Source organism: Suillus fuscotomentosus, assembly GCF_016647785.1.
Source record: "Suillus fuscotomentosus strain FC203 chromosome Unknown F5891scaffold_134, whole genome shotgun sequence".
In the NCBI taxonomy this organism is placed as follows: domain Eukaryota; kingdom Fungi; phylum Basidiomycota; class Agaricomycetes; order Boletales; family Suillaceae; genus Suillus; species Suillus fuscotomentosus.
Genome location: NW_024539646.1, coordinates 1,422 through 27,376, shown reverse-complemented (window position 1 = coordinate 27,376; position 25,955 = coordinate 1,422). Strand labels below are relative to the sequence as shown.

Below are 25,955 nucleotides of genomic sequence, written 5' to 3'. Positions count from 1 at the left end.
TGATAATTGCTTAATACTATATAGCAGTGCAGAATGATAGGAAGACATCGATGCTGTAGGCATACGCTCAACGTATATGGCGCTGGATCTATCCAAAAATTCTAGACACACAAAACTCACACACACCACTGTGAGTCGCACTCGTCCTCCATGGCTTCGCTACATTTGCTCGTCATTGTCGTATTTTCTGATTCAACAATTCATCTCAAGACGCGGTCAGTGCCATCCTTCTTCGCTTATGAGGTCCTAACATGTCTTACTCGACATTGAGCCGATTTCTTGAACAGGCACTGCCGGTCTGTCAAAAGCTCGAAGGGATGTGGTGCTTGGAATGAGCTGTGACATTTTACTGGAGATTGATGGTGTTGAACGCGGCCGAGGGATTGTGGGTACCTTTCTCTAAGCTGCAGAGGTGCGTGTGATATGTATTGTGCATTTTTATGCTGCTAACTACCTCATTTCCATAGGCACCCAAGACATAAACTTACCTCTCCCTCATCTCCTTCTCGCCCTCCTCCACTCCTCTCATTCTGGTGCCTTCCGGTGTGGTTCGCATATGTTCAAGCCATGTCAGCATTTGCTGACATGCGCTGGGCATGTGCGCTAAGCACTGGCGGTTGTTGGGATCGGGCAGTAGTGAATGGTGGTCTGGATGATCCCTTAATCCTACTTGAAACCCATTCTGCATTTTGGCCTTTCTTCATAGTCAACATTAGCCATTCATCCTCGACCGATACTCGAAACTGCCGTTGATATCCGAGTCGGATCTCTGTTGGTTTTAGCTGTCTGCAACCGAAGCTCGCAACCTTACCCGGCTCCGACCCTGCTCCTTCTCTTTTCCTATTCTGAAATAGTTTGACCACCGGATCTCAAAACGAACGATGTACAACTCCCTTGGGAAGGGTCAAGACCTCAGTCACCACCGGCCGAGCATATCTTCCGGTCATTGATAAGTAAGGATCCGACTCAGACTTTATTTTCAATCCCCACTATCACCTACTCTGCCTTCAATCACTCATTAACGCTACTTCCTGCAAGTTTCTCGACAGGATGCCATCCAGAAAGTCGCACTGTACTACAGGGTCTGGTAACAGGATATGTCATGTCGTGGTCTATGTTTCTGTCTAAGGATGACTGGTCTTTGATGATATGGCTGAACTCAATCTCATATCTGGATTTGATCCCTGCGATTCCATGGCCAAAAACTCGATTCTATGGCTGAACTCGATCCTGTTACATCCTATGGTACCACGAGTTCGATTATATACCGCCAAACTCGATCCTATACTGGCACCGCCGAGCTTGATTGTACACCGGCACCGCCAAACTCAGTCAACCACTTGAGCAGTGCAAATCCCTGCATAAGGAAACAATAGTGTCAAGTTGCCGCGACACCTTGCTTTCATTGGACTTCAAGGCACTAACAATATATGTTGTGGTTCAACCCATGTTATTGTTCCTGCAGATGGTGTTGATGATGAGATTAGGGTAGAGAATTGGCGAGGCATTGATAAACTACATGTATTGTACCGAGTGTCTCTGTATAATCCTATACAACCCAATGTGACTTCCTGGCCAATCAAGTATAAAACCCGCAATACCATGATGCCAATGAAGCAATTGTCCATATGATGGTACAGATGGCAAGAATTTCTATCTCTTTTACTTATTGGACAGGAGAGCCGCTGTGCTAGAAATGCTAAATGAGAGACACTTTTTCGAACATGCATCATCACTTCAGTACAGTTTTAGTATTGTCACAACATGATTCATGCAGCCAATGCCAAATGAAAACCATTTTGATAATTATTGGTCATAGGGGATAGTGTTCTACACATATATATCTTGTTTTCAGAATTTAGCGTGTTTATCAATCTGTTTGAGTTTTTACACAGCCAAATTCATTCAACTAATGCCGGGCACAGGTAATCATGATAAAGATTGGTCGCAAGGGATAACAATATATTTCTATACAAGACTATGGCTTCTGCACTGCCATATTTTATACGATTATAGACATTGTTGGGATTATAATGTGTATATAAGGGTTTATCATAGATCTTGGTTTTCAGTGATGTATGAACTCGGCAAAGCAACTGCGCGTTGGGCTCGGTGCGATGCAGGTGAAAGCCAAAAGGTATAAGGGGGCGGTTTGGTAAATTGGCAGAGAACTATTGTTTTGCCTTGAAAGAAGGTAGAATTTTCAAATTGGAATACGCTTGTTTTGAGTAGCTGCTCAGCGTCTGCAGGGCTAGTCCGAGTACTTAATGTTGCCACTGCGGGACTTGCCAGGCTGAGGACAGCCTTATTTGACAAGCCGTCCGAGGTCAGGACGCCCGAAGGTCTGAGTAGCTCAAAGCAGCCAGCGGCTGGAAGATAACATTTGTCAACATCGTCAGCCACAGTAGCTAGCGAGGTGGAACATGAATTTTATTTGCTAAGACCGAATGTAGGGTTAGATATACTGCAATATATTTCGAGTACTTTTGTCAAGTACAACACCGGTTATAATCTAAGGCTATAGCAACAATCAAATGGCCACACACACACCTTCTCCTAATCAAGATGCTTCTAACAATCAGCAGATACCATCAATAACCGACTTGATGATTTATGAGTAGATAAAACAATAAGATGATAATAGCGTGTGATGAGCCACATACCTGAACCTCCAATATCATATCCTGCCATTTGTGGACTTCATCATTGCGACTCGCAAGCGATGAGATGGGCAAGAAGGTAACTGTTTGAGACCATCTGTGGTGATATGTTGTCATTGATGGTCTTGCTTGGATGATGAGGACAGAGGTAGCTGGGTGGCAAGGATGGAGAGTATACCCGCAGGTCACTATGAAGACCAGTGCTGAGCACACATCAGCAAATGCTAATGTGGCTCAAACATATGTGGAGGACACTGGAACACACCAGAACAGTGGAAGGAGTGGAAGGAGGGATGAGATGGGAAGAATGAGAGGGCGCGAGTGGTGGTATGCACAAGAGTAATCATAAGTTACTAAAAATGATCAGTTAGCATGATGAAGTAGTATAAAAACATACAATACATGCACCTTTGCAGCTGAGAGAAAGAGATCCCCACTCAAAAGTCTACTTCATCCATACCTAATGCCACCAACTCCCCATCCAGAGTCGACTCTACATGCGCACACCGTGAATGTACCTCATGCAGACTGGAGGTAGCTGGGTGAGAGTACCTTCATCAGGGAATCAACCCAAAATTGATATTACCAGACAGAATTGGTAATTAAAACACATTATTGTACATCATTTTTTAGCCTTAGATATTTTTATCATAGTGTCACACATAGGTGAAATAAGATATGACTATACCAGAGAAATACCATCTGGATGTATGTCTTGGAAGCAGACAACAGTGAGATAACTGCATGTCCATACACTGTAGTTGAATGACTACAGGTCGTCACATTTCCAGTAGATTTATAATACATTGTAGCATTTTTTAAATAGTGACATATGTTTCATCTAAATTACATAGAAGCTGCAAAAACTACAATTATGATAGCCAGCTTGTAATTACTTGTCTGGCCATCACCAACATGGCTAGCATTTACAAAGCTTTTGTGTTTCCAGTAAAGTTATAATGTGTTGCAACATTTTTTAAATGATAGGATATGTCTTATCTAAACTGCGTAGAAGCTGCAAAAACTACGATCATGACAGTCCGCCTGCAATCACCTGCCTGATCATCACCATGGCCGAGTCTATGGAACAATGGTGCTAGGTGGTTTTTTTTTTTTTCTTTTGCTTCAGATTGTGTCCTTTGGGGTCATAGACCCTATGTTGGACATGTTCTCGTCATAAGCTTTCTGTGTGTTATAGGGCAAAATTAAAAGGGTGGGTCAGTTCGGACTCGTACTCTGTCACATGGTGGGAGCAGGTACAAAAGGACAGCTGCGGGAAGAGGATGGGTCAGTGTGAAGGTACTAGATGGGTGTAGCGCTTAGTCTGTGATGTGGTCTTTGGTGTTCGTCTGGTGTTGGCTACTGTTGCTTGGGTTAGTATTATCTTCGTTACTGACGTGTCCTCTTTGTTTCCGACAGTGATGCCACGAAGTGGCGTCTTTCCTTTCGACGAAGAGTATAGTGGGGATTATGTTGCGGAGTGATGTATGGTATAACTATATGTTTTGCTAGTATGTTTTCTTATACAGAGTTTACAGCTCACCGAATGTGTTACAATCGCTCTACTTTATCCTAGTTCGTAACAGAATGTTGATTTGAAGCGGCCGGTACTATTTATGAAGCGGATTAGATGGGGTGTTGTTTTCTCTGATGTGAGTATGTGCGTGATGGATGTTGCGTTGCGTCTGACCGCGTTTGCGAATGTGTGGCATTTGCATCTGTACTGTGGGCAGTCGAAAAGGTAGTGGTGTATTGTCTCATCGATTCCTGGGCATATGGGACAGTGCGGAGTGTCACTCTTGTTGATTCAATGCAGATGGTAGTTCAGGGGGATATGGCGGGTGCAGAATTGGATGTAGATGCTTGATGTGCGTTTGCGCAGGCCGTTGGTGAGTTTGATGAAGTTCGAGGAGGGCATTGATGGGTCTATTGTTCGTGTCCTTGCGTACCTTGGTGACTTTTCCCATATGGTTTTCCAGTGTGCTCTTGACTTGTTCTTATGCGCTGCTTTCAGGGCAGCTGCACTGCAGAGTAGTCGTCCATTCCGTAGGTATTGCAGTAGTTCTCGGTTTGGGCTGTTCTGATGTTGTCCGTCAGCGGCCTTTTTCGCTTCTTGATCTGTGTGTTCGTTGCCTTGGACGCCTTCATGTCCTGGTATCCATCGTAATGTTAGGTCGAAGTCGCCATTGTCTCTTCGCTGTTTTGCTAGTTGTCTCGTCATCTTGTCAAAGTGTCCGGCCAAGAATCCACTTCCTTCTTTGCTGATTGAGGTTCCGCATTTGATGGCTGCCTGGTTGTCAAGGAGGATTGAGATTGGGTAGACAATGTTGGGTTCGGTCGCTATCAGTTGGGCTGCCAGCGTGAGTCCTAGCGTTTCCGCTTCGTATATGGTGTGTTCCTCATCTGTTCCTAGGTGGTAGCGCAGTGTTCGTGGTTCTTGTCCTTCTCGTACTAGGATTGCCGCTGCTCTGATTCCCCCATTGTATCCTAATCCATCGGTGAATACTTGGATTTCGTTTTTTAGGTTGTGCTGTTCACTGATCACGTCCTTCTTCATTTTTGCGGTGTGGGTCTTGTAGATTGTGTCGGCAGGTAGTTGCGTTTGTTGAGTTGGGTCTATGGTCTCTATGTCTTTGGGGAAGATTCGGAACAAGTAAAGGAGGTTGTGTAGTGATGATCTGTGCGCTTGGACGTTGTGGTTCGTGATCCATTTGAGCTTGCTGTGGAGAGGGTGAGTCTGAGGGAGCGTTGCTAAGCGTACTGTGGCTCTGTGGCATATCTTTTGTAGGAGTAGGGGGATCAGGAGTAGATTGGCATGTGCTTCGAGTGAGTCTGTCGGCGTGGATCTCATAGTGCCGGTGATGCTTATGGCTGCGATGCGTTGGACAGATGTTAGGCGTTTTGCGATACCTTTGGATCCTCGTTGCGTGGTGTGTGAGCCTTGCTTGAATAAAGGACGGAACCAGATGTCAGCGCTGTAGGTGAATTTTGGAATAGCTACTGTTTGATATAGTTGTCGCATGAGTTTCGTCGGTATTCCCATTGAGGTTCTTGAGAGTCGGCGAAGTTGGAGTACATATTCGGTTCCCTTAGCAATGGCATATGCGGCGTGTTCTCTCCAGGTGAGCTCTTGGTCTACTATGATACCGAGGAATCTGGTGTGGTGGGAGGGTTGAATTATTGTGCCGTTGAGGTTGATGGGACGTCGTTCCTTGGTTTTGCTGCGGGTAAAGTCCATGAGTGCGAATTTGCTGGTTTCGAACCTAGAATTGTGGTCTCTTGACCATTGGAATGCTCCTCCATCGCGTTCGAGCATGTCTCGTAGTATCTTGTGGGTCTCTTTGAATGTTCTTGCGATGGCTATGTATGCAGTGTCATCGACAAAGGCCAGGGCCATTTCTTCTCGCTTGTTGCCGATCTTCCCTTTGGCTATGTCAACTAGGTCTGAGTTGTAGATTAGGTAGCATATCATCGATAGCGGGTCTCCTTGTCCAATTCCATTCATGACGGGGAACCATTCTGATGTGAAGTCATCGAATTTGAGTTGCGTACGTCGGTCCGTGAGCATGCGTTCCGTGAAGGATACTAGTTCATCTGGGAGTCGTCTTTTCTTCATGTTGTGTATGAGACGGTCAGTGACGGCATTGGGGAAAGCTCCTTCGATGTCTAAGAAAAGTACTGAGGCCACTCATCCCGTTCTCCAGGCGTCCTTGATGGTAACTTCGAGTAGGTGAACTGAGTCTGTTGTGGATCTTCCTGGGCGTCCTCCAAAGTGATTCACAGGTAGTAGTTGGTGTGTCTCTAATATGTGTGTTACCTGTTGCGTGATGATTGTGGTTAGGAGTTTACACGTTGTGTTGATGAGGGCGATAGGTCGGTATGCTTTGGGTGCTGAGTAGTCGGCTTTCCCGGGTTTGCGCAGTACAACTGTTGTGAAGTCTCTCCACGGTTCGTAGTATGTCTTTAGTGTGAATACTGCCCTGAAAATATAGAGGAGGTAGGGGGTTAGTTGACTTGAGCTGCGCTTGAAGACGATATTGCATAGTCCATCCGGTCCTGGTGCCTTGTATGGACTGGTATTGCTGATGGCTTGCTCGATGTGTTCCGTGGTGATTGGCGTAAATGATGCGGCTGGGTCTGGATATTCGAAGTCTTCAGGTACTGAGCTCGTGGGTGGCGGAGGTGGGAAGAAGGTCCTGGCTAGTATTTCGCTCTTGTCGTCATTGCTGATTGCTTCGCGTATGGTGCCGTCAGCGTTCTTGACTTGGAGGACTGGGATTCGTGTCTTGCCGCCGTCTGTGCTTGGGTTTGAGACGTACTTGTTCGCTATCCATATTTCGCGTTGCGTTGCTTCCTCGAGGAATTGTTCCCAGTGTTCCTTCTTTGCCTTGAGGATGGTCTCTGATACCTGGTTTCGGATTTTGCGGTGTTCCTCATGTGATGGGTGATCTCTTACTGCTCTGAATTTATAGGATAGGTGACTTAGCTCATGTTTCTGCGCTATCAGCTGCGATATTTCCTTGGTCCACCAGCGTTTGGCGTGAGGGTTGGGTTTGGTTTTCGGGACGGTTTCCTCTATGGTGTCGTGCAGGGCCTTTGCGAGGTTCTGTGCTGCCGCGTTAAATTCGTCCTTGCTTGCTAGCGGTTGGGGTGGAGGGATGCGTCCCAGTTGCATTTTGAGCATTGCGGAGAACTTCTCCCAGTCTACATCGTGGTAGTTGTATGTCGTGGTTGTGGTGGCCTTGGGGATTTCGAAGTCAAGTGTGCTGAGGATTGGAACATGATCGGTTTTCAGGGGGCGGAGGGCAGGGGCTGTGTTGCAGATTGTGAATGATTCGAGGGTGTTGTCAGTGCAGATAACATTGTCTGGTCTCGTCCAGTTTCCTGAGCTTGTCGATTGTAGCGTTGGTAGGTCCTTTGGGAGGGCTTGGCACATTCCATATTCTGCCATCAGTTCGATCCATGCTTGCGCGTGAGTTTGGGCTTCTCGTGTCTCACATAGGTGGCGGTTGCGTTCTTCTTCCCAGAGTGCGTGATGACAGTTGAGGTCGCCGAGCCAGATCATGTGGTCTTCCACAGTTGGTCGTACTAGTTGAATGTGGTCTTCAAGGTACTGGTGTAAAGTCGGGGGGGTGTCTTGTTTCGTACCGTCGTTGTAGATGTTGAATAGAGTGAGTTTGCCGAAGGTACCTGAGAATTGGATGACGACCACGTCTGCTGAGGGGAAGGGGAGCTGTCTCCAGCTGTTGGTGTTGATGTGTTTGTGTACCAGGGTGACTGCATGAGATCGTTTGGTGTGGGTGTATCGTTGCATCGGGTATACTACGTGCCAGTCAGGAGTTGCTCTTGTGTTACCTTTTGTGTCGATAGTTGGTTCTTGAATCACTATTATGTCCCAGTCTCTCGCTGTTTGGGGTCCGCTGAGTATGCAGTGTTGAGCGTCTGGTGAGGTGTTTAAGTTTTGTTGCCATATGCGTAGTCGTGCCGTGGTGTTGTTCTGCATGTTGGGCTTAGTTCCAGCCGGAGGCATTGGCCTCAATTGATGCTCCTGGGACGAATTCGAGTGAGTAGGGTTCTGGGTATGGTCTTGGGGATGCTCGGTTCGGGATGAATCCTCTCGATGATGGTCTCGCACCTCGGTTTCTCATAGGGTACATGTCTAGACGTTGTTGGGTGAGAGTTGGTTGTTGGTTAAGGTCATTTTTCGGGGGAGGAGGTGATGGTTTTTGGTATGGCGGCAGTTTTGGTGGGGCTGTTGCTTGGGTCCATTCGTCGTTCGTTGGGAAGTAAGGTAGTTGGTTGTCTGGGTATCTCTTGTCCAGGCTCTCGCATCGTTTGATGAATGTTGGGCAGTCTCTGTCTCGACTCGAGTGGTCAGTGGTCTCGCATGCTGTACAGTATTGTTTGTCTTTGGTGGTGCAGTCCGTCGTTCGGTGATTGTTGCCACAGTTAGCGCAGATGTCGTTGTGAGCGATGCACTCCTTGGCGATGTGTCCGTAGTGCTGGCATTTGGCGCATCGCATTGGTTCTCGTCTGTTCTTGCTAGGCCAGAGTTTGGCTTGGTCTACTGCGATTCTGTCTCGAATTGCGTTGTTGGCGGATGTGGGGTCTGTGAACGTGATTAGTATGTGGGCTACTCTTTGTGTGTTCGTTCTCTTCTCCACTGGTTTTATCCAATGTGCCGTCAGCACTGTTCCTTCATTCCATCTGTTTTCTCGTTCTATCTGTTGGAGGTTAGTATTGTCTTCAGGTTTGAATGATATGGGCATAAAGGGTACGACGATGGTGTATGTTCTTTCTTTGAGTGCGGCTTGCGGGTCTAGGTTTTGGAGGAGGTTCTTCTTGGCTTCGTTGTTGGTTCGTAAGTACACTGCGGCTTCCTTAGTCGTCATTTCAATGATCATGCCTCCTTGACGGAATTGAGTGATGGACCGAGTCTCCAGTTCTGGTGTGTCGTTGTCTTTGGGTAGGGCTGCTATCGCTTGTGTGACCTTTTCGACTAGTTGTGTGTGTGATGATTTTCCCGCTGCTAGTTCGCTGCTTGAAGGGAAGTCGATGAGAAGTTGGCATTCTTTGATGGCTTCGCACGCCATTCTTTGGAGGTGTTGCACTTGGGCTTCAGGGTTTGCGTGGTTCCCTGCTGCTACTTTTGCTGCGTATGTGGGCTTTGAGGTTTCTGATACTTGCGTGGTGAGTTTGACGAGCGATGATTTCATTTCTTCTAGTTGTGTGTCTTGGGTTACTGCATTGGTTTTGAGATCTGTTGTGGTTTTCATTAGCTTTTCTTCAGTTTCCTGCAACTTAGCGATGTGAGGGGAGATGGCTGCTGTGACGTGACGAGCAATGGTTTCTGCCATTTCATTTGTTGCTCCTTCTTCCAGTATAAATGCCATCGCGCGCATGGCTGTTTGTGCCGGAAGGGAGACACCCGCCAGTTGAGTAGTGTGAAGCAGTAGTTCAGATATTTCGTTTTGGGTTTTGTAGGGTTTTCCGGCGAGAGACAAAGCGATTCGTTCTAGGTATTTTTTTCCTGTTTTTGCGTCAGTGACTTCATTTTTAAGTGCTATAATTTCTGGTATGGACAGTCTAGGTGGAGCTCATTTGTTAGTGGTTTGTGTTGGGTTTGCTGGGGTGGTTGGACGGGATTCAGAGGTTTGGTCGATACCTGAGGCTATCATGTCTCTTAGGTTTCGCATTCCGTTGCCTTTGTCTTTGTCCTTATTATTGACTAGGGTGTTGGACGGGGCCATGGTTGAGAAGGCATCGTTGGATGTGCGCTGCCGATGAGCGCGTGTGAGTTCCGGGGTCCTAGTCGGGGTGCCACTTGGTTCAGTGCTAGGTGGTTACAGAGCAGTACCATGTAGTATCAGTGTGGGTGAACTTATTAAAGTGTCACTCAAGAGTATGTAATAATAAGTCTAGATTTCGAGACTGCGATGTACGGACAAGCAGTGCTAATAACAATACAAAATTGGAGTAAGTTATACGTTCGCAGCATCTCAGAATTCTGCGAGTCTGGAAAAGAAGATTCAATAGCGCGGTATAACTTATAATAACGAGGATGCTATTTCAGTTCTGATACGAAGCAAACAGTGAATTCAAATGTTGTAGGAAACAATACATGTCATCTTATACATTAAAACCAGGCTCGAAGGAAACAGGTGGGAGCAACTTGTTGGATATAAGTGAAGATAGTACGATGCAGGTGATTTAAGTTGGAAGTGATAGGGGGTACATTTGAGTTAGAGGCAGATAAGGGGTACATTTGAGTTGAAGACAATGGGCGGTACCTCGAAACAGGCGAGTAGACGTCACTGGGGAAATGGTAAACAAAGTGATGAAAAAGGTAGCAAGAATGACATAAACCAAACCAAGGCCGATGTACAACAGAAAATAATTAAATATAATTATGACCAAACCCTGGCTTTGGCTTTGGACTTGGACTTGGACGGTAGCGAGTCTCACAGAAGTGCATAAATATCGGAAGATAGGGACGAGGTTTAGTTCCAACCGTCAAACCAATCATCGTCAAGTAGAGGTGGTTCGATCGTCGTAGCACTGGCAGAAGATGCGCCTTCTGACAAGCCGACAGCGATGTTAACATAAGAAAACTTGAAGCAAAATTTTCATGCCCACCAACAGTGCGTGCTATGGCTTCAGCAAACATGTCCACTTCGGACTGTGCGCGTTGCTTCTTCAAATACATAATACGGAAGTCATACTTGAGTTCGTCCAGTGTTTTACTCTCTGCTCTGAAGTGGTTACTGTTATCGCTACCAGTACCGGTGCCTAGAGGTCTGTTGATTTCCGCAAGGCATGCGCTCACGTATGCACGACGTGCCATATCATCAACGCGGGATTTCAAGTAACCAGGTAGATGAAGAATTGGATCGCCCGGCTGCACAACGTCAGAATACCAGGTCCTTCGTAGTATTAGTGACGCTCACCTTTGAGAGGTTTTCATGGCGGCAAGAATCGTGTACATGTTGCGGGGGGTCAATAAGTACTCGGCTAGCTTTGTTACCAACTGCTGTAGTGTCATGAAAACGTGATGATGTCAGAAGTGATGCCTCGCGGCAGGCGGAAAGCCATGCCATGCATTTGGATCGGACGGCCTCGATGCGTCTGGGACAGTCGAATTTGACCGAGGGAGATTCTTGACATACTCCTTCATAGTCGACAGCGTCCAGGGGGAGCTTTGGAGCAAGCGATGGAGCTAGGAACGATGTTGAATTCTTTGGACATGACCTTTTGAATAGAATAACTCACGCGAATTAGTTGAATTAGTTGTAGTGTTCAGTTTCTCGCACAAGTTTGCCATAGCTTTACTGAATAATGAAACCTCCATTTGTGCTCGATACATTCTCTCCTCCATAAAGCATCTCCCTCTTTGGAGAAAGAGTACCGTGTTACTGTCCTCTTGCTGGAGCTGCGTCTGCATGGTGATTTCCCTGATGCTTATGTCAAGGAGAGCTATCAGATCGTGTGGGTCGACCGATTCAAACAGCACAGAAGCTGTAGTGTAGAGGGAGTATGGAAGCTAGAGGGCAACTTGTGAATGATTAGTATGAAAACCAATGTGAGCAGACTAACAATTTCTGCCCCGAAGTTCTGGAGCCAAAATCTCAAGGCATTCTCGGCGTGTTCTATTTCAACAAAGTGGGTTTTCGAAGGTGACTGGGACGTAGAAAAAGAAGCTGAAGTGACAATTGACATATTAAAAAGTTTTGCAGGGAGTGAAAGGCTCAAGGAATATTTACACGATCGTTGAATGCTTTGACTCTATAATACCAGAATTTTGGAAGCAATGATGCACTTCGACCTCGTCCTAATTTGGACACAATGGCGTACTGACCTTGGAAGCGATCGAACTCTAAAATAATATTAATTACTAAATTGGAATCAACAAAAAAAACCGGAGATTCGGCGGAGAAACTTGGCTGCAGCTTTGTCTGGCGGGCCGTTGATCAAGAATGAGCCAGTCTCGTTCTCCGCACGAGTCATATCAATACCAGCAAGGAAAGCAGAGGTAATAGCTTATCGCCAGATACTCCTCAGACATGCCAATAAGCCCTGCGTTAGTACTGCTATGCTGCCACGAACAAGGTATGTGTCGCCTTGATGGACCAGCCATTATGCTAGGCGAGATAAGTGCATTAAACATATATATTGACTCAAGTATACATACCTTCGAGGAACACGAACAAGACATTGGGTCGAAGAGATAGACGAGGAGGATTGGGTGTGGGTCATAAGTTTGATGGATGATTGATGATAGGTGAAAGAGGTTTGGTGGACGATGGCAGATGTAGATGCAGGGAAGGCGGATAGAACATCTGCAGAAGAAAGGCTGTAGCGTTATGAATAAATGTTGAGAAGGGGAAGGAAGGCGTGTACTCGCCGGTCATCATACGTTTTGGGACAGAGGTGGGTCATTGCTTTGGTAAGTGCTCATCTCTGAGCTTTGGTGTGAGAGGACCAAGCGATTACACTGCCAAAAGGTGTTGACTCAAAATAAGCAAGGTCATTGTGCATTCGAATAAATACATATACTCACCAAAACTCCTCCGACGAACTCTCTGGTAGTGGTAAGAATTGGAAAAAAGACACGGCAGAATTCGGTCAAACTGCAGGTATAGGGACTTCTGAAATGTATAAGAAGGTTATCTAGTTTTTCTTTGATCTCTAAATGTCGTTCATGAGCGTGGGGCTGGTGAACATTGATATTGCTTACTTTGAGTAACATAGTCGCTACCATTCTGGCTGTATGATCACACTCAAGACGCTCAGCGTTGCATATCCCCATCACACTTAAACAATCCAAAAAATGTTTCCAGCCCAACAGATAACAGATATCGATGTACATTCCGAAACAAGACTACTGCAGACGAGATACAGATAGGACATTATTTATTGGCCATCTTCATCACTCATGTGATCGGCCAAGCCGAAAAACCTGGTTGATCCTGTGCTCCAATTAGCCAGCGGAGCATAAAATTCCCGATGAACTCACATAATGTTGCACAATTGGGCCAAGCTGAACATGAGCTCGGGGTGACCCTCGTCATCGCGCTCGTTGACAAGTGTGACAGCCGTCTCGCAGAGCTCTTCGTACACCTGGGCCGGGTGTGGATATTGTAGTAGATCGACGGGTATTTTTGTTAAGGTTGCGTATTTCAGCAGGAGAGCACCGTAACACTCAAACACATCGTAAGCGAGTGAAAAAAGAAACAGAAAGAAAAAGAGACTTACACTGGACCCCAGAAACGACATAGTCGGAAAGGGTGGGTGATCTACATTCCTAAACGTTGTTGGCTCCAGATCAGCCAACACCAGTCGAACAGCGTGTGTGCTAGTTGAACGAAAAATAACATGCCACATAATCTCTTTGGCAATTTGGTGGGTGAGGAACCAAGCAAAACTGTTTGCCTGCCGGGCAAAATAAGACTGACGACCAAAGGAATGCGGGACACCTACTCTAATTGGCAGAACATTCGATTTTGGTCTGATGAACTGCTGGAGCAGATTTTGAATCATGTTGAGCAATAAGATGCCTGCACCTAAGTCGTCAAGGTTGAAGCCTGCCTGGGCATGGCCGATCGAGCATGACGCCAAGCGCTTGGTATCGTAGACAAACTCTGAGAGTGATGGGTTGGCCTGTTCTGGGATGAGCTACGCTAATGAAAGTAAGGATTCATACGTACAAGTTTCAATACATCATCATGAGACATAGCAGTCTTAGTGGTAAGCGACAACACTGAGAAGGGGTCAGTATGTCTAGCGTGTCAGAGAAATTTAGCTTCCCACCCTCTTCCAAATTGCAGGAATTAATATTAGCCCGAAGGAGGGCCCGAGGCCAGACATTGCGAATAGCTTCTGGCCGATTTTCGAAAGTGAGCTGGTGGGGGTTTGAGATTTCACCAACACAAACTGCTATCCATAGGAGAACCCGGAGGTAGGCAAGGGCCAATTTCCACTTCGGATAAGTATTCATGACTCTCTTGAGGCCCCCTTCGGGTACAACAACTTTTTTCGCTTTTTTCCCCTTGGAAGTGGCAGTTGATTTGCGATTTGCGTGGGTACTGGCAGCGGTGCTTAACATGTTGCCTGAGTATGAAATCCATGAATAGATAGTCGGCGGGTTCGACGTGGCTGCTTGGGATGCATGGGCACTGGTTGGGTCTCCGGGTGTCGAATGTTCGTCGCCGCAAGACTCATCCAACATGAAGGCATCATTTAAACTGTCGGCTTCAGTTACGTCATCCGAAGTCATGAGGGTGGAAGAACCAGGGACGATCACAACACCACTACTGTCGCAGGCATCTGATGTGGCTGCAAGGACTGCAAGGTCAATGTTGGACCAAGGGTAATGACCAGTAGGATGCCGGGCGGGATGGATGACAGTGGTGGAGTTGTCAGGACCAAGCTATGGTATATTGTCAAGTGAGATACCTACATTCTTGAAAGGCGGACTTACACAGTCGTACACAACATAGAACTGGTTATCGGGACCTACCCTCATGGACCTCGCAGGCAAATTTAAATGCGCATTCATAGCATGAAACTATAGAACTGCTCAGTGGGGGCACAAACGCAATAGAGATTCGACTTACAGAACTAATGTAGACGGGAACTTCTGTGCCCTGATCGGTTTCCAAGGCTGAACAATGGACGACTGGTGTCAGCACATAAGCATATAGAGAAATGTGCACTTTCAACTAGGAGGAAGTAAGTATGTAGTCTCGCACAAAATCAACCACTGATAGCATTATGTAGCGCCGGTCGACACTAGGCCCACAATGATAAGCGCTATGTAACTTCGTCAGAAAGACAGGTACTTACATATAGAGGGTACAGAGTCGGCCCAGGTCCCAACGCCAAATAACCAATGAAGTCAATATCATCCAGACCAACGAAATCGCCCTGCGAACTGAGTGAGCGGGTTCACTGTGTTTGGAAGGTAACAAAAAAACTGACAGAGTAGGATGTGAGGCCAGAGTTGTCATACATAAATGAGTCCAGCTTCGTAGCCGGCTCATTCATATGGTGATCGTGGGCAATGTGAGAGGAGGAAGCCATTGCGATTGAGATTGAAAATGGCAGAGAGATCGATAGACTTTTAAATCATTCTTATTCGGATAGTTTTGAGTTATTGGACGGACTCACCATTTTCAAAACTCTAAATTGAACCCCAGGATAAGCGAAGGCTATCGCAAAGGGGATCCTGACGTATATGGTTATAATACCATCAAAATATTTACATGTACAGACCTCTGAAATATGGACGCTTGACTAAACGAGGAGCTTTGATACCATCCGATGCCTAGAACAGACTTTAACGCAGCATGCCGCAATCAGATGCCTAGAGTAGTTATGGATGGAGTGTAATTACGTTCGTCATCACAATATGATCTAATTTTCATAATCCAATTCTACTTCACTGTCGTACATCTCTTCATACTGCTCTAACAGCGATGATTGGCTACTGCCACACCACTGTTCAGTGGGATCTACTATCAGAACATCATCTTCATCATCTTCATCGTCAGTTGCACCTTCATCACCCTCTCCAGAGTTTCTGGCATCTTCGCCATCTTCTCCGACAAACACGGACTGTGCTGTGATATCATTTTGTTGAACTATGACCTGCATAGCGTGTTGGTGAGAGTAAACATGCCCGACACCAAGCCCGAAATGGAAACGCATGAGCATGTCACGATCCACAAATCTGACATGAAGATGATGCTACGAATCAAAGATATGATGCGAGAAACTCACCGATTGACAAAGTATTCACACCAATCATCCTTATCTCCTGCACTTGCCGACATACCCAATCCATCGACATGTCTCTTGCGGCTGGCAAAACGAGGGATAATGTGACAGCCCCTAAGGACATCTGCAGGATCAAGAAAGTCGAATGAGTGTTCATCTGCTAGAGGCGGGAAGTTCACTCGGTCTAGGGTTAAGGTCCCCCAGGTAGAGTCCTGATCGATCGGCTCATACCAGTGTATCCATAGAAACTCCATTCGACGGGGAGTATAATTAATCATACCGCTTCCGATAAAGATCACGTTAACGTGGTATATACCAAGTACCTTCCCATAGATATATTTGTGACCTTGGTTTCCTATGTCAGTGTTGGTGCGGAGGACCATAATGTTACAGTGGGAAGTCCTCAGATTGACCACGTCTTGGCCTCTGCGAACATCGTAAGTTGTGTAATTGAACCTTGCAATGTTATGCCGATACATCCAATCGTCCTTGATGATTATTGTGTTGATGTCATATTCATTGCGGGAACCCAGAGAATCGCTTGAAGTGTTGATATGATGCAATAGATGACCCTTCAATTTCGAAACAAAATTCTGCATGAGTGTGTTAGAAGTCTGTTGATGGGGTATGATTGAACTCACTGTGATGGCAGGATCTCCTTCGTAGCTGCGTAAATACGATCCTATGTGTACAGGGTACTTTTGAGTCAGGCCGATATGGTGATGAGCTTCAGGACTCGTCGCCAACTCAGAAATTTCAACATGGGGGCGATGAACAATTTTGTCCCCAATACGGCGAATACGAGCCTGACAGCATTCAATTCAAGTCAACTGTTTGACAAATAAGTTGCGATCGGTGCGGTGATATCTGGCCTTTGGGGAACGATGTTCGAGTTCACCCTGAAGACAATCAGTCAAGTTCACAGTTAAAAAGTTTAGAACACACCGGTTCAGTGCTATACGAATCACACGTGCCATACCAGCGTATCATAGACACATAGTCTCCCAACGCGTGAAACTTGTACGTTTGGAAATTGAATACCTTCGCTCGTTGCACATTCTGAGTTGATCGCCCTGAAGGGTCTGCCTGCCCTTGTTCTGCAAGGCGTGAGCTTGCTTTTCCTTTACGCCCTACTGTCTGTGTCCCCGCCTTCTTTGTATTACGTCGGGTACGAGCTTCAACCTCCTGGCGCAGCTCGTGGGTCTGGTATGCGGCGCAAACTGTGGCCTTGAATTTACAAAATTGGTCCCCGAGCGCTGACGTCACTTCATCCATGATATCGAGGGTCGTATCAGAATGCATGCGGAGCTTAGCTAGCCCATGCCAATGAGCCATGGTGAATAGTAACTGAAGAACAGTTCGATTGTGCGGCTCGGGAAGAAGGCCGTCGAAAGCAGGGATAGAACACTGTACATAGCGCATCAGTAGCCTATTCAACATCGATATGCAGTGAACTTGTACCTGGAGGAGATCCTCGAAGTTCTGAGCTGCCATACGTTTCATCTCGGAAGAATTGGATGTAAACTTTCATATGGTGGCTGCACCAAATATCGGGGTTTGCCTGTACCTGATGGTAGAGATCAGCTGAACACTACGAGCAACGCGGTATGTGACACCGTACCTCTCGTCCAATCGATGAATTAGATCCTTGTCATGTGCCACGATAATTCGCAGCAGGTGAATGAACAGCATCTTCCATACACCGATCTCAAATTCGTGTAGAAGGTCTACCACCAAAGCATGGAAAATATTGAACCCCATTAGACTGAGGCGGTCTATGAAAGCATTCTGAAGCATGGTTAGCAGTAGTCAGCAATTGGGGATCAAATATCACTGAGGTGGGCACCCAGGAGTGTGGCTTGAGAATGCGCTCTACTGGTGCGCTGCTGACTGCGTAGTTATTCTCGTAAATCATTTTACGGGCTTCGCTAACCAAAGTTCCTCTTTTTTGAGGATTGCGTTCCAGGGTCGAGCATTGCTGTCTATCCCGGGGTCTCCCCATGTCCTGTATCCGATCCTTTGGAATGAGGCAACGGGGACATGGGCACCCTCCCAAATTTCGAACTGTGGCTATAAGAACTCTGGCGAAATCAGAATCAACAATATCGAACCAGAAATAAATCATGTACTTCTCAGGATAATCTGCAGAGTACGTGAAAATCCGAGGATAAAATCTACGCATGATGCCATCGCAACAGCGAATGACAATTACATGCGCGTACGCCTCTAGAAACTCCTCGTCCAGTAATATATTCCACTGCTTCTGAAATAACTCCCGATGACAGTGAGTCGCACTCTCACTGATTCCGCCAGTAAAGTCTTTGAATGCGTCGGGGAGCTGGCAACGCGACGTTAAGTATAAATTAAAGCCCACAAGCTTGGCACACGTACTGTTTCGAAGTAAGCAACGTGGTTGCTCAAGTGACACGACGGCTTGCAACAGCGATACTTGGACTCGTTCCCGAAGTACATGTATGTAGGCCAGAGCTTAGCAGTTCCAAATGAAGTCAGTTGCATGGCGTCTGACCAGAACATCAGAGCAGCCACCACTCGGGGTAAGTCACAGCCTGGTTCCCCTGGCGATTCTTGCAGTTGGCTATGGGCCTCATGGAAACACGCAGACGTGTACAGATCCCCGTGTATAAGGACTTCGTCATCTAGATGGGGGGGGGGGGGGGGGGGGTTCCAACGAAGCTGGTATGGCTCATAATGGAAAAGTTTGTCATCTCGAGCGTTAGCGAGCTTCTCCCGTATGACTGCCACCAGGGAGCGATGGTACAAATTTGCAGCTCTGTAAAGTCGAGTACCTGGTGCATCAGAAGTGCGAGAAAAAGGAACCTTAATGGAAACCGGTGTGCATTTCCATCCAGCATCTTTGTCTTCCCATTCATCTCCATCTTCCTCGTCGTACTCATTCATACCCAGCTGGCAGTTAATCTTCTTCCAATGAGTAGACGTCACATTGGCGACATTGAATGTATTATCGCCCAAGATTCCAAGCAGTTTAGTATAGTCACTTTGCGATTTTTGGATCCCCTGATTCCAATACCAATCGCCAAGTTGAAAGGAAGAGCGGTTTGGATAGGGGTGGTACTGAGACTCGCTGCTCGAAGTAGTCAATGGATGAGTTTGCTCAGAAACTTGGGAGCTGCCCGGTAAAAGCGAGAGGTCTGCAAGAGTTACATACTCTTCCGGATCGTGGGGTGGCGGTTGCAAGGAAAAGTATTGACGCACCAGCCCAAATATATTTGGAGGGGTACGAAAAACCTGTGCGCGTGTGCAAGGCGGGTCGTTGACATAGTGACTACAGATCCGACAGATTCTGGAGGTTGGTTTCACACTTCCCTGGGCACCGTAGGTGGAGGTTGTGGAAGTACATCCCTATATCTCAGGGGCAGCTGGTGGTTCTGACGTTGCAATCTCCGCCATGCCAAACTAACGTCCTCTCCTCCATCAATGTCTCCTACTTCACAATCTGGGGGTGTAATCCCTCCTCCAGAGGTAGGCCGAGCAGGATGGACTCCAGCCTCAGAATATTGAGTGGCCGTAGAAGCATTGGTATCATCCGAGCTAAGGGCAACGGGCAATGCATCGGGCACTTCCCTCGGCGTTTTATGCACCTCAAGAGGGCTGGGTGAGGTGCGCGCCCTTTTTTTGCATCCTACAAATTCTTTAAAGGAAGATAGAGCCGATGACAATCGCTTTTTCATGTGAATACACGAGCGCTGATGTTGGCTGAAGTAGTTTTGGGCAGTGAAGATTTGCTTGCAGGTGCAGGTATAACTAGATGACATGGAGGGGTGACTGGAGCATGAAGCCTGTTATCGTTTGTGATTTTAAATTGTTGATGGAGTTGCATGCTCGTAGCCAAGAACAAATGAGGATGGCACGACGCGGCAATTATGGTATGGTACACTGGTAGCCAGATACACTCAGAATGGTGCGGCTATTGTCATTTAGGCAGCCTGGAACCGGATCGCGCAGAGATCACCGAACACCTATATAACCTCCCATGCGAATTCAACTGGGAACCGCTTGACATGTCCATTCCATCTTCTCCATGCTCTGAATGTTCAACGCTCGCATCTCCGGAATTCGAAGCTGACCCCAACGTCGTAGGGTTGCTAGTAAGAATCCTAACTGCGCGTCATGGTATTCTTCATTACCATGGGCAGATGGGGGAACTATCAACATATTTATGGTAAATTTTCGGGAAATCGGTTCCTCACTCACGATGAGGCCAACCCTACAGGCCAACCAATCGGCGTGGACTAAAAATCCACCCTTCACAATTTGCAGCTTATCGTCAGACGCACATTTTTCGATATCCGTGTTGTCTTTGCGCAACAGGTGACAGATATGTTGAGGCATCGGTCTTTCAGCGACCTAGTGGAATGTCCCAAGGGCAGTACGTTGCTGAGTGCGCGACCAGCACTTGTGGTTATATGTGTAAGGTGGTCCTAGAATTAAGCCTGATGGACAGCTAATATTCAATGTAGTGAATGTGGAGAAATTCATCGGGATACCCTACGTACCGGCAATGTACTATCCCCAAAAAAGTGCCCTTACTCGCATTAACATTCGAAATGTCCTCCCGCCAAGTGACGTCATGTCAAAACTTGGATACGTTGAATCTACAGCCTTCATTAATATCCTGCTTATACAAAGAGGGGGTAGATCTCACGATCATCTCATCCACTTGCCCGGTAGTTTGCGTAACCGTATATCAGAGGTACACACGGCACGTTGATTATTCATTGTATCTAGTACTTTTGAACCATATGATATCACAAATTCAATCGTGTGCTACAAACAAATCTAACTATTCGGAGGTTTGCTATGGATGGTGAGAAAGGTGAGCAAAGTGAAGCAAAGAGGATTATATACGGATTGACTTTGTGAATCAAACTCCGCCAGCAGCACCCGCCGCTCACCATCATCTCCTGGTGATGCATCGTTGAATTCGTCTAAATATATAGCCCTTTAAAATTCCCTACAAAGCTAACTATTCGGAGGTTTGCTATGGACGGTGAGAAAGGCGAGCAAAGTGAAGCAAAGAGGATTATATACTGATTGACTTTGTGAATCAAACTCTGCCGGCAGCACCCACCGCTCACCATAATCTCCTGGTGATGCATCAGTTGAATTCATCTAAATATATAGCCCTTTAAAATTCCCTCACGTTTACAATACTACAAGCGGTTGCACATTGATTCATAGTAATAGACGTCTGTATACTACAGTTAGCCATTGTCTTTTCCTCTCCTAGGCCCTTCCAGCTGTCAGTATGTTTCGTCATTGTCCATGTGATTTCACATCAACAAGCCAGAGGTGTGTCGACAAGGTTGTGCAGGAGGTTTGCTATAATCAAAGTTCACGTTACACCTTGTTCAACACTTGAAAACAGTGAAAGGTTGTTACAATACGGTGAGTGCAGTTAGAGAACGAGGAGAAACAGATATGCGCGACAGATAGTAGGAATAAAGGCAAAACGAATCTATGGTTGATGGATGGATCTCGCGACCTGCAATGTCTGTTGAGTAAAGGTTTCAGCTAAATAGCAGGACGTCTTACACTCTCAAGCAACATGGTAACTTCGGGTGTGACGCGAATGAACTCCTGTGCGTGGAAGCCCCCATTATTGACTAATCGATTGGCCAGACGACTGATACCATGCTAGAACGTTATCCAAGGCTGAAGAGGTTAATTGAGCAAAAGATCTTGACTCGCGAGTAAGCCTCACCATTGTTTGGTGCACTCGATGATCGAGTTACACTGCTGGAGTACTTATTGGATACAGTCGACTCCACGTCTAGAACCGACCTAAGAAGCACATTGAGTTATAAGTACGTGTATTACGATGCACAGCCAACTTTAATACAAAAAATGCATGTAGAACACACAAATGCAGATGAATTCAGTGTATGCGTCAGATTCAAGGCACTGGGCGGCGACCTTATACGAGAACACGGTATAATAGAGGAAAGGGTCATCAAATGCAAGTTACAAAACCAAACTCACTTGCTCGCGTCGGTAACATGAGACTCCGGTTGAAAATCTTGAAAAATAGGTTCGTGGGTCTGTGGGGCGAGATATCTTTGGCTTGCGTATGGCCACTGAACTGGTGCTACATCGAGGTTCACCTGCACTTGACGCCAAGCATGGATCAGATGGCTTTCGGAACCATCTTGAAGGCTTGGAGAGCAGGTGAGCAAAGCCGGATGGAGAATTGGAAATGTGCTTGAGGGAATTGAAAGTGAGCAGGAGAGGTCGGGGTAGAAGAAGGATGCACTGCGGCATCCTGGGAGCTGAGAGAGTTGAGAGCAGGAGTGCTACGTCGAGGTGGCATATTGTAAACAATTAAAAACGAGCGATGAAGGTCTTGAGGGACTGAATTGTGTTACAATTTTGTCGATGACAACAGTATACACCTATGTTGATGTAAGCATGTTATTACCAAATAGAAGAGTACTCACATTCCCTGTAGAGCCCTAACACGCTAAACTCCTCATGTAGCTCATCGCCGGTACACTTTCGGTCGACCATGAAAAATCTCGGTCGTGATCTATGACATGTTCTACCGAATACAGGAGAAAACAATGAAGCGCTCCAGAAGGACACGAGCCATTACTTCACGGAAGCGATCGTCCTTCACTTCCACAAAGAGATGGAGAAGCAAAGAGCTGAACCAGTGGGTATGGGCGTCGGGATATCGTAGGTGGAGAACCATAGAGCTCAAGAGGTGGTGTTGTCCTAAATAACGTGTCAATCTATGTCATATGAACTAGTAGATTCGTTGGACTCGCCTTCAACATCTAAATTAGCAGCAAGATACTATAAAGCAACAATGCCAGGGTCGCTCGCGACAAATACAGATGAGCCACTCCTCGCCTTGGCCTGAGCAACTGACGATACTCCAATGTACATGACAAGGGAGTTTATCAATGACAGGTTGTACAATTCGGTTGAACTCTCTGGCACGCCAGGCAGCCTCGAGCGATCTTTGAGTGTTGTAAGGAATGAAGGGGTTCCATGATTAAGGAGGTATTGATCAAGGTTGTTGCGGAGGTCAGCGCTTTTGAGACGTGAAGCAAAGTCTGATAGAATGGGTGGTATCGGTCCCATTTCGGGAATCGAGTCAAATTTGATGTTGCGTAGATGGGGGTCAGGAAGGATGATAGACATAGGGAACGCGCTGAGGATGATATTGCGAAGCTGGATGCAATGCGGAGGGACGGCATCGCAGAGACCGAAGTAGTATTCGCTGAGGAATTCTGGGAAATCATGAAGAAGGACGAGGAGGAGTCGGAGGGAGCCACGATACAGATCACGAGATGCGAGTTGGAGATCAGCCTCTTTCAAGAATGGAGCCAAAAACTTAAAGAGGGAAAGAAGGAGCTTGTGGAACGCAGACCAGCCCTAACGGAATCGAGTCAAAAAAGGTCCTCTAATATTGAATTATAATCTCACCTCCCGGTTTTCGGATAGCAGCAGTTTTGGCATGAAGAGTCGATGTGAAACAAGACAGAGCCAAGAGAATGCGAACCCAGGAAAGTAAGTGGGTTGCAGAGAACTGAAAGTGTCACTGCAATACTGTGAGCGATGATAAAATAACAACTGGAGAATGGTTTACCTGATGGCGATCAGCAGAGAGAAATAAGCTGAGCCTAGATGTTCTGCGATGGAGTGCAGGTCGCTAATGAGACTGGAGAAGAATCCTGAAGAACGGCTTCTGTGGAAATCAAGATAGTCTCCGCAGCAACAGTATTGACATTCAAAAAGTATAAATGTACATTAAGCAGAAAGATCGGAGTGATGTATGGACTACACCTTTGGACAGCATTATAGAGGCATGAAATGAAAAGACGGTATGTGAAGGTATTAACAGGGTTGACAATTCAGATTCAAACTTTACATGTTGGCTTGTGCGGACATGTCGATCACGGCGTGCTCCCATGGAGGTCGTGATTGTGAGTAGAAAGTAACTGAGTCGTTGAGTTATATTTGGTTTCGGCTTGATAAATAACGAGGTTGATAACGGGAAAATACATGTAAGAGCAGTAGCTTGATTTGGTGAACAAATTGCTCTTGAACGAAGATTAGCATACACTGTGACATGCGGAAAAAAAAACATACGAGGGGTACAGACACAACAGTTGCCCATCACCGGTCACCTGCAAGCTCTCGATCTAAAATAAGAAGCGATGCAGAAGGTGGTCGAGATGCAGCACAAGCGACGAACTAGAAGCTGGAAGCCTGTAACTGGTAAAGACAAGGAAACAAGGGAGCACAACCCAATGAGGTTGCGGCTGACCCGGGACCGGCGACAACCGTGAAACTTTTCGCGAAAACTCTTCTACTACTACTAGGTACGGGAATCATGACTCTGCACTATGATAGTACGATTCACATGAATCACTGAGTCCTGAAGCTTGAAGGCTTGAAGACCACGGAAGTGCCCATGCACGTATGGCATATGCATGATGTTGTCTTGCGCTCGTTCAACTGTCTCTCCCGTTCACAGACTGGGCTACCCAGAAACCGGCTGCTAGTGCAACTTCTACGGAACATATTGTCGACAATCAGAATTTGATTCTAGTGGGGAATCCAGACACACCGGTGTCTTGGCTGCACTTGCCACAGTATACCAGCAATGACATCATTGCATCGCCAGGTGTTCAACCAAGCTTCTGAAGGAGCGCATATTCATACATGCAAACCCAGTCAGCAACGTCTATACATTATGCGAGTGATGTTTGCTATAAGGAATGCTTAATTCATGGGCGCCAATGCACGACTGTCATTGTCTGACCCCCGTATACTAGCCCAGAAAGTAAATTATCATTAGATCAAACCACCCTCCCTAGCCTGAAATATATGTAGTTACCATTAACTCACTATCAACCAGATTGCTTCTGCGGTCCAGAAGTCCCGCCGCTCCACTCTAGTCTTCGTTCCTAAGACGCGCTGTGGCAGCTTCCAGCGCACCTATTCTGATGTTCTTCTGTGGTAATCGTTTACCTCGACTGTCTGTGCCTCCTCGAACCTTGAACACGTATGCCTTGGAGCTGCTTTGTAAGAACACAATACTGAACTTCGCTTGTGCAAGCTGACTCCTAGACTCGACTTCGGCTCGTGTCTTCTTGCCTTTCTCAACTCGAGCCTGGAGCTCCGCATCCACTGGTCATTCTCCCATGCAAGAAAGCAATTCACGCGATTTTCATTTGATCAGAACCCGCGCCCTTGCCAGACTTTTTACCTGTCCAGTCTTCCCCCTGTGGGTCTGACGCTCCATGAAATTGGAGGGATGCTGTTCAGTGAGCTCCAAAATAACGTCAAGCACACTGGCTGTTTTCACGTCTGTATCACCATACCACCCGGGAGACGGATAGCTTTGCTCACCCTCTGTCTTCCTCACGTGACTGAGGTGAAGTTCAAGATCTTCATTGTCGAAGTATGTCAAAGTAATGGCTGCAAAAAGCGTCGACAATACATCCTGTGATGATTCGGAATCAAAAACGTACCAGCATCCTTCTGTTCGAATTCCTTTTCGGCATTGAAGACTATAAAGAGAGATAAATCGAAACAAGTACCAAAATGCACTCCCACTAACCGAGAACGGGTAGATGTCGTAAAATAGCCAGTTTTAGTGGAACCAGGTTATCTGGATGCACCTAAAATTGACTAGTTAGTAAACATAAACGTGATAAGAAAAATATTTATTACCCAATACTTTGTCGTCTGACGTACAAAGGCGCTTTGGTTCCCCTGCGCTTGAATCGCCCTGTACAGGATATCCTCGAGTGCGGACCAGGTCATAGAGCTTGGATAACTTGACGATCAAGATGTCCCAATTGTATTTATAGAAGGGCTCAAGATAGTGTTGAATAAACGTAGGTTTCAGCAGAAAATTTGTGATTTTAGATCAAGGATGACACATCAGGAAATTCAGAAAACGCACATCGTGTTTCTATGGCGATGACTGGTGAATTGGTATAAGGCGAGAGGCATGAATGGACG

At 46.4% G+C, this 25,955-nt stretch overlaps 5 protein-coding genes across 5 annotated transcripts; 1 reads left to right on the top strand and 4 right to left on the bottom strand.

Moving 5' to 3' along the window:
* Positions 1 to 359: 359 nt before the first annotated feature.
* F5891DRAFT_1197869 (uncharacterized protein) lies at positions 360 to 753 on the top strand (the record flags this gene model as incomplete). Its single annotated transcript, XM_041368548.1, has 2 exons — positions 360 to 412; positions 468 to 753. 2 exons carry the CDS (start codon positions 360 to 362, stop codon positions 751 to 753), a joined length of 339 nt encoding a protein of 112 aa, XP_041217923.1.
* Positions 754 to 10,660: 9,907 nt separating this feature from the next.
* Positions 10,661 to 12,164, bottom strand: F5891DRAFT_986859 (uncharacterized protein; the record flags this gene model as incomplete). Its single annotated transcript, XM_041377828.1, has 7 exons — positions 10,661 to 10,737; positions 10,797 to 11,058; positions 11,108 to 11,376; positions 11,430 to 11,700; positions 11,754 to 11,857; positions 12,016 to 12,033; positions 12,077 to 12,164. 7 exons carry the CDS (start codon positions 12,162 to 12,164, stop codon positions 10,661 to 10,663), a joined length of 1,089 nt encoding a protein of 362 aa, XP_041217922.1.
* Positions 12,165 to 13,070: 906 nt separating this feature from the next.
* On the bottom strand, positions 13,071 to 15,239 carry F5891DRAFT_1197864 (uncharacterized protein; the record flags this gene model as incomplete). Its single annotated transcript, XM_041368547.1, has 10 exons — positions 13,071 to 13,116; positions 13,174 to 13,358; positions 13,413 to 13,589; positions 13,638 to 13,817; positions 13,865 to 13,917; positions 13,968 to 14,586; positions 14,638 to 14,724; positions 14,774 to 14,878; positions 15,003 to 15,083; positions 15,138 to 15,239. 10 exons carry the CDS (start codon positions 15,237 to 15,239, stop codon positions 13,071 to 13,073), a joined length of 1,635 nt encoding a protein of 544 aa, XP_041217921.1.
* Positions 15,240 to 22,769: 7,530 nt separating this feature from the next.
* On the bottom strand, positions 22,770 to 23,594 carry F5891DRAFT_1212587 (CCR4-Not complex component; the record flags this gene model as incomplete). Its single annotated transcript, XM_041369230.1, has 3 exons — positions 22,770 to 23,354; positions 23,406 to 23,520; positions 23,569 to 23,594. Coding segments are annotated over 3 exons (726 nt in total), but the record flags the coding sequence as incomplete, so codon positions are not given.
* Positions 23,595 to 24,779: 1,185 nt separating this feature from the next.
* Positions 24,780 to 25,754, bottom strand: F5891DRAFT_986856 (uncharacterized protein; the record flags this gene model as incomplete). The annotated part of the gene is made up of 7 exons (XM_041377827.1): positions 24,780 to 24,803; positions 24,834 to 24,892; positions 24,924 to 25,098; positions 25,195 to 25,406; positions 25,460 to 25,498; positions 25,549 to 25,609; positions 25,686 to 25,754. The coding sequence occupies 7 exons, from the start codon at positions 25,752 to 25,754 to the stop codon at positions 24,780 to 24,782; spliced, it is 639 nt and encodes a 212-aa protein (XP_041217919.1).
* Between the last annotated feature and the right edge of the window lie 201 nt (positions 25,755 to 25,955).